Here is an 8,313-nt window from a genome sequence, read left to right on the forward strand (position 1 = left end):
ATTGTATGTATTAGGATTCCTTTTTTTCCCTCTTGCGTTACTAATTTTTGTTTACCGATTTGTGATAGAAATAAAATATTCGATGGTGTTTAGTTTGCCCTAATTTTTTGAAAAACCCATGTGTAGTATGTCTAAATATTTGAAAAATCCATGTGTAGTCTTATGCCTAAATGAACGAATATGGTGTTTAGTTTGTTATTGTTGTTTTGTAAAATTTAAATAAAATCAATCATACAACCTACCTCGTCCACCGGTAGTCTCCTCCAGCAATACAACATCGGTGGACGAGGTAGTTGTATTTAAAAAGGTCTTACGTGCTCAAAGTGGATATGTTAATGGTCTCGAATGTAAACCTTCTTCAACGGCAGGTTTTAATGCTCTCTTTGAGGTGCACTCACACTTACATACACCACAACATACAACATACTTAACTAGCGGGTTTAGTTTATTTATTTACTAGTTTATAACCCGTGGGAACCACGGTTAAAAAATTAATTAAACTTTCATAGTGAAAACTCAAAATTGTTAATCAATTATTTTAAATAAATTATTAATTAATAGATATTTTTTTAATTATAAAAATTATAATTTTTTTTTTTAAAATGGAAAAAACGACACATACCTACAGTAATCATAGTTCAATACATATCGATTGAAGGCAAACGGGCAACAAGCTGCCCTGCTAGCCCTTTTTGGATAGCAAAACCAATTCTTTTGAAAACTACATTTGTGGATCTAGGAGATATGACATTAGAATGCATGAATCGTTGGACTCTATTGAGGAGCTCCACTGCATCTGGTGCGATAAAACCAAATGTGTCAAATGCAAAAGGAACAAACACATGTTGATTTGCTATACATGTATTCTGGTGCTTTACCACCTTGCACGCAACGGCTTTCAAACCGGCATGCCCAGCTGTGAAACCCCCTCTCCCCAAACCAACGAGAGGAGAGACCCCAGTAAGATCCACACACGCATGCTTCCCTCCTATCCATCCAAAGACCAAAATGTCATCCGGTCTAAGTGTGGGCCTTCCATCCTGCGGGTCCGTCAAAAAGTTCATAGGCGCTTCTTTCTTCACCGAAATACCAGCACGCCGACAAGTATCAAAGAGAACATCCTGAACCACATCATGTCTATACTTGAAACCAGGGAGCTTTCTACAATGAACCGCGTGTTCCCCAAAGGTATCCAAACATGCGTTGCGATAAACTGGACATATCTCGTCAATTGGGATTATGGGATTCATGAGGCGGTAACGAAGGATAGTTCGGTACTCCACAAGAGACATATGTTGGCCAAGACCATCAATAGGGATAGTTAGCAGAAAATCCTGAGCATGAGGCGCCCACAGACACTCAAAGACTGCTTTCTGTCTAACAGTCATGTCAAAGTCAACTTTCATATCTTGGACGATTTTGCTAAAAAGGGCACACGCCAAAGCTTTTTGGGATTTAGGGGGGCGGTGTCCTTATTAGTGAAACCACTACAGTCAAATCCCAGAATCGTATTGCGAAGACGAGTCATAGCACATAGGTAATCCGAGTCCATACCACATAGCCACTATCACGTAAGATGTGGTCTTGTAATGCCCAAGATTGGGCCCTCGAGGCTACAAATGCGTAGGAGGAAACCTCGTAGGACGAGTACAAACCGAAACCACCGAAACGAAGAGGTAAGGAAGCCAGGCGCCACTGAATGTCTCCAAAGAAGGGGCCTCCACAAACCACCATATCCTCGATAGACCTACGCAATCCTTTGTCAAAGAATAACGTTGCCTCTTCTATGTGTATCGGCTGGCATGTCCTTAAACCAAAGAAAGTTTTGCAATGCCCATACATGATCAAAGCAAAAGGAGCTCACTCTGCGGGTCACATAGTTGTGGAAGAAGGCCCATCAAATCAACAACATTGACCGCTCTCTTCATGGCCAGCCCGCTAATAAACCCTGTGTCTCTGCTAACAGCCCCCCCCCCCCCCCCCAAGGAACTTCACCCCCCAAAGAAGGTCTCCCTATATCCGTTGGGAATAAATCGGCACGAAGCTTCCTACCATCACAAGAGGGCCAAAAAATCTCCGTTTTCTTGATGTTCAAATCCAAACCCAAACCTAGACCATGCAACCGAATTATGTTCAACACTCTAGCCACCTCCTCTGAATCCCCAATGACAGTCCCATCATCTAGATACCAAGCATGGAGGAGGAGCTTACAATTGTCTCTAATCTTGTGCACAAGCGGGTGCAAAATGAGGGCAAAAAGAAGAGGGCCTAAGGGGTCACCTTGTTGTACCCCAGTGGCATACCATATATGTTGGGCTCCGATATAAAGTCTCGCTGCTTTCCCGTACAAGAAGTTCACCCACAAAGAAATGGAAGGGCACATCTTCTTAACCTCGTGGAGCAATGCTGATCGATCCACCGGGTTAAAGGCATTCGAAAAATCCACAGTCAACATTACAAGAGACCCATCAGCATGGTGTTCACTCAACACCCTATTGGCACTGTGTAACACAGCCTCAGCACCGCCAGATACACCAACCCCGAACTGAAAATCATTAAGGTACTTGGCCATTTCTTTACCCACGCCTTTCATGGCAACCTTGGAAACCAGCCGTCTCCATATAGTGCCTACTGCAATCGGACGGATCCCGTTGTCAGGTTTAAGTAGAGGCGTGAGAGGAGCGGATGCAACAAACTCTGCCAAAATGGTTGGACATTTTCCTGCTAACCATAAATTAACAACTGAAGTCATAGCATGTATGAGATCTGTGGCAATAGCAGACCCTTCTCCACAAAGGGCGTCTAGTAGGTGTTGAGCCCTCAAGCCATCTCTCCCGCAAGAAGTTCCTTTAGGGAAGGATTTGATGCAACCAAATACATAGTCAAAGTCTGCTACAAGGGGAGGTTCAGAAATTATGGGGCTCGGCATGGATGGGGGGGGGGGGGGTCTGAAAGGGTGTTTGTCCTCCAAAATTTGAATAGTATCACCATTATATGGTGCAACACCCGATGAGCATAACACTTTCACTGCTGCGGTAAAATGACCATTTGCGAGCGTACAGAGACACTGTCTTATGTTGGTGTTACTTGATGTAGTCTCCTTCTGAAGGATGCCTCCACCCTGTCTCATAGCTCCACCCTCAGGATTGTCTAACATATTTTGAACTAACTTCGTGATACCCCCCTCTTTCCTCCATGTATCCAAGGACTGCAGGATGGAGCTTTGCTGTAAGGATTTTCTATTCCCAAACCTACATTCTTGTCTATTTCTAGGTCTAAACACCTGTAGTGTGCATCAAGGAAGAAGTAACAAACACAACCATGCCTCAACCGAGCCACATTGGGCAATTACCTTGTATAGAGCGGTCTTCAAAGCCTGAGAGAAAGCAAGACGACAACTATGGGGGATACTCTTGACCGTAGTGATAGGCTCCTTAAAAACACGATCAAGGAGCGCAACATCAAAAACCAAACCTCCAAGGGCATTTTTCACCGACTCTTTAGTTGACGGCTTTAGAATACTGACAATATAACGAACCGAGCCGTCATCCCCTGTAACAAACCTCGCGCGACCATCCGGGTGATGACAATAACGGCTAAGAGCCTGCAAAGTCATACATTTCCCACACATCCATTGACCAAAGGCCTTCAAAGTTTCTTCCACTGCCATGAATAAACCAACATCGCTAGAAAGAGCTTCGCGTAACACACTTTTACGATCTTCAGTAGGTAAATGATGCCTTTTGATGTGTGAAATCATACGGCCAATCCCCTTACTTCCTACTTCACCACTTGGGCAACAATGGAAGCTTCTGAACGAGCACAGACAAATATCACTCGAACTTGTGGCAGAAGAAGCCATACAAGAGAACAAGCCTCGAGATGAAGCTAAAACTATGAAACAATATTTAACAAGGAATGGAAGGAAATGGCACACCAACACAATGTTGGTGTGCACAAGAAGCGTCCAAACGAATCAAACTACATTATCTTGAACAATAAGGCTGCAGCGCGAGAAAAACTGGTTTAGGCATTTTATCAAACAGTTGGTGGGCAGCAAAATTGGCTTCTTAGAATTTCATCTTCTTCCATTAAAACATCAACCCAAAATCTCTAATTTAATGAAGATAATCCTCAAAGCATGCCTAACTTAATCCCACCAACCATATATTTCCTCTGATTTTGTAATTTAGCATTTAAAAGGAACTTAGACAAATATGCAAGAACCGAATAATGTATAAACTTGGATGTGCAAAATTCGAGTGTGAAGATCAGCCCACGACTGGCGATGGATTAAATAAATTATTCATCTTTTATGTTCCACATAAATCAAGAGGAGAACATTGAGATATTCACTTCATGTTTAACTTATTTTGGTGCTTATAACTTTTCAACTCGTTTGAACTCTAACAATGATTCATCGGTTGAGTATCAGCTTCTTAATTTCTCTTTTCATAATCTTAGATTTTTTGGATTATCTTTGGTAAATTTAAATAAATACGTGAAATTATATCACCTTATAATTTGTTTTAATTTTATTTTATTTCTAATGTTATTAATTTAATGTAATTAGAGTGGTAAATTTAAATTTTGAAATTTGAAATGGAGAATTAATAGTTTGACAAGTGGCATACATTAATTAGAAGACTAATAGGGTGACACATGACAAAAGAAGAATAAAATATGTATTAACTAGTTTATAACCTGTAGGAACCACGGTTATAAAATTAATCAAACTTTTATAGTAAAAACTCAAAATTATTAATAAGTTATTTTAAATAAATCATTAATTTAAGAGATATTTTTTATTAGTTATGTGAAATTATAATCATTGATTCAAATAAATATATAAAATTAATTTTTAATATATATTAGATATTTTTTATTTGTGAATTAATGAAAACAATAATTTAAAATTTAAAATTTAAAATAGAATCACATTAATGAGGAGGTTTAATAAATTTAAAATGAAAAACTAATAGATTGACAAGTGGCAACACATTAATTAAAATGTCTAATATGGTGACACATGCCAAAAGAACTACTCTTTTATTGGTATACAGATTAGAAGGCCTAATAGGATGACACATGTCAAAATAAGATTAAAACTATTCTTTTATTAAAATAGAGATTTATTTTTTGAAGGGCCATCTTAGCGTTTGCACGGGCTTGAACGACCACATTTGTAGCACATATTGCCATGATTCCTTGTAGCGTATATTGAAATATGTGATATATGTTATTAAATAATTTAATATATAGTTCATAAAAAACATATAGCATATATAGGTTATATATTGTTAACGACGGCTTATAAGTTATATACTTTATTATTATTTAAATAATTATCAAAGGACAATTTATTTGTGAAGCATAACTACATGACACATACAACCCATCAAATCACAACAGCAAAGACAAGGGAACTTGTTTTCAAGTTAAAATGGAGTAGGCATTTTTGCATCTAACAAAGATTTGGTTTAAAAATGTAATTAGACATGAGACATATATATAACCCATCAAATCACAACAGCAAAGACAAGGGATCTTGATTCCAAGTTAAAATAGAGTATGCTTTCTTGCATCTTACAAAGATTTGGTTTAAAAATGTAATTGGACAAGAAACAGAACAACTCAAGTGATTGTCTCTATGTGATAAGACATGGTTAAATATAACAAAAATATTAATTATAGATTTTATCACATCATAAGAATAAAATATGTTAAATAAACTATACTCTTCATCGAGTTAGATGTTCTTGTCACACTTGTGATAAAATAATGTTATTTTGTTTTACTTATAGTATTTTTCAATGTTATCAAAATACTTAGCTGGATGACATCTTATGCTAATGACAAGAAGATTTGCATGATCAAGATCATTACTTAAAAACTATGCCCTACGGCTTAATCACGATTATCAATAGACAAAAAGTATATTCAATATAGCCAATATAATTCTATGCATGCATCATTTGATGTAAGTCTTAACTATTGAAGTATATGCATGCATCATTTTGATGTAAGTACTAAGCATTAACTATTTAAGTAGTGTATGGCTAATGCAAGATGAAATATAATAAGCGCAAAAGTATATTTTTATAGTTATGTTAACGGTCAAACAGTTAAATATATGATTCAAACAAAAATACATGATTCTACATATCAGATTACGGTCGACGTAGAGGTTTGTCAAAAATTACCATGGGAAGAGCGTTGGAAGTGCGTATGACCTGGTTTGACCATTTGCCAATGGTACCTTTTACTGACGGAAATTCCGTCAATATGTCATCCGTCAGTAATATGTTTTATTCTTTTACCTTTCTTGTACCGTGATATTTAGGCTTGACGGTATGGATGTGGTCCGAGACCGCACTTCGTGCCACATGGACATGGAACACCGCCCCCAGACCGCGGTCTGGTGCGGTCTCGGCCGCAGTGCGGCTAGGGACTACCGTGCATTGTGATTGTTCCTTGATGTTTGACTCACTTTTGACCGTTGAATGCTCTTCAATGGTTATTTTTTTTTTTGTTAAACTTTGCTACACACACACACACACACACACACATATATATATATATATATATATATATATATATATATATATATATATATATATATTACCAATCTACACAATATTTTTACACAACTTTTTATCATATCTCTACTCCTTTTAAATTTTTTTTTTTTAACTTTTTTTTTTTTAACTTTACTACACACATATATGTTTTTAAAATTATGTTTCTTTTATTAAAAAATAAGTTTTATTAAATTAAAATAGTTAACAAAAAAACAAACAAATAAAAGGAAAAAAATATAACTAAAACTGTGGCACCACACCCTTGGTTTGGCAAGAAACCACACTTAAGTGGTAAAAAGTGACATGGCACTTACGTGGCGAGAAAGGGAGTGCGGTTTCGTTGGCACCACTCCCTCCAGCTTTATGTTGTGTTTTGATTGTTCATTTCCCTACCGGTAATTTGAGACAAAGGAAAACGACAACACATGTACAAAAATATGATGTCTATGGTTACAAAGAAGCAAAACAAGATCGTAGTATAAAAAAAACAAAGAACAAAGAGAAAAAATAATCACACCGCAAACCTCCCAAAATCCCTTTTCTTAGTTGAGCTCTTACAGTTTTTATTTATTACCATTATTAACAAATTCAAGACACATCAACATATGCCAATGGCTACTTACATGTTTTTTCTAGTATATTGCTCATATTCATGTTTATGATCCAAATTAACACAAAAGGTACATTTTTATAAATATTCTTACATAATAAATGAAAGAGTTTAAACTCTACAGTACATCACATGAAATCGTGATTTTAACTTACCTTATTTACTTATTATGTTTAATTAAGATTCCATTCAAATAGTAAAAACAAATATTCACAAAACAGTTACATTGTTATTGTAATCTCAACCTAACACATACATACCCTAAACGCCTAAAGAATATAACCATATGACTACAAGACAAAACCAGAATCATTATATATACAGTTATAGTAACACAGATTATTTCACACCAAATACAATCAACATATCAAAAAGAGCAAAAGATAAAATGAAGCTATGCATAGTTATCTTCCCCATTCTCTTTTCCCTACTTGTTACCTTAAACATTTCGTGGGCTAATGCTGACACTAGTAATACAGATGCGACTATGACAATTAACAGCTTTGAGAAGGGTGGGAGTGGCGGAGGGCCATCTGAATGTGATGGCAAGTACCACTCAGACAACACACCAATTGTTGCACTATCTACTCCATGGTACAATCATGGAAAAAGGTGCTTTAAATCTATCAATATATATTACAAAGATAGAAGTGTACAAGCAACAGTAGTGGACGAGTGTGACACCTCTAGGGGTTGTGCTAATGATATAGTTGACGCGTCTGTAGCGGTTTGGAATGCTCTTGCAGTGTCTAAAGGTGAATGGGGTGAAACCAAAGTTACATGGTCTGATGCATGATCATGATTGAAGATAATCCAGTAATCCATGAACAAAAGAATCTTTCAAGTTGATAAAGACGTTCTTGCTGCTTTTTATGTAAAAGTCAATAAAGTAAATTGCAATTTGCAACAATAAGAAACAAATAAAATCTTTGCTATTAGCCAAAAACATGCATCATTGTAATGGCAAACGTGGATAATGAAATGGCAAATTACATTTTTTTTATATGGGAAAATTATCAAATTGCATATAATAATATGAAATGAAATAATTAACTCAAATAAGTGATAACTTATGAAACATTTTGCAAGTTTCATGCATATATTAATTCTTATTATCAGTAC

General features: G+C 36.4%; 1 protein-coding gene across 1 annotated transcript; it reads left to right on the top strand.

The window, feature by feature from the left end:
* The first annotated feature begins 7,477 nt into the window (after window positions 1-7,477).
* Window positions 7,478-7,987, top strand: LOC111905808 (putative ripening-related protein 1). Its single transcript, XM_023901534.3, has one exon. It carries the CDS (start codon window positions 7,478-7,480, stop codon window positions 7,985-7,987), a length of 510 nt encoding a protein of 169 aa, XP_023757302.3.
* The last annotated feature ends 326 nt before the right edge of the window (window positions 7,988-8,313 follow it).

This window comes from Lactuca sativa, chromosome 3, assembly GCF_002870075.4.
Source record: "Lactuca sativa cultivar Salinas chromosome 3, Lsat_Salinas_v11, whole genome shotgun sequence".
NCBI lineage: Eukaryota > Viridiplantae > Streptophyta > Magnoliopsida > Asterales > Asteraceae > Lactuca > Lactuca sativa.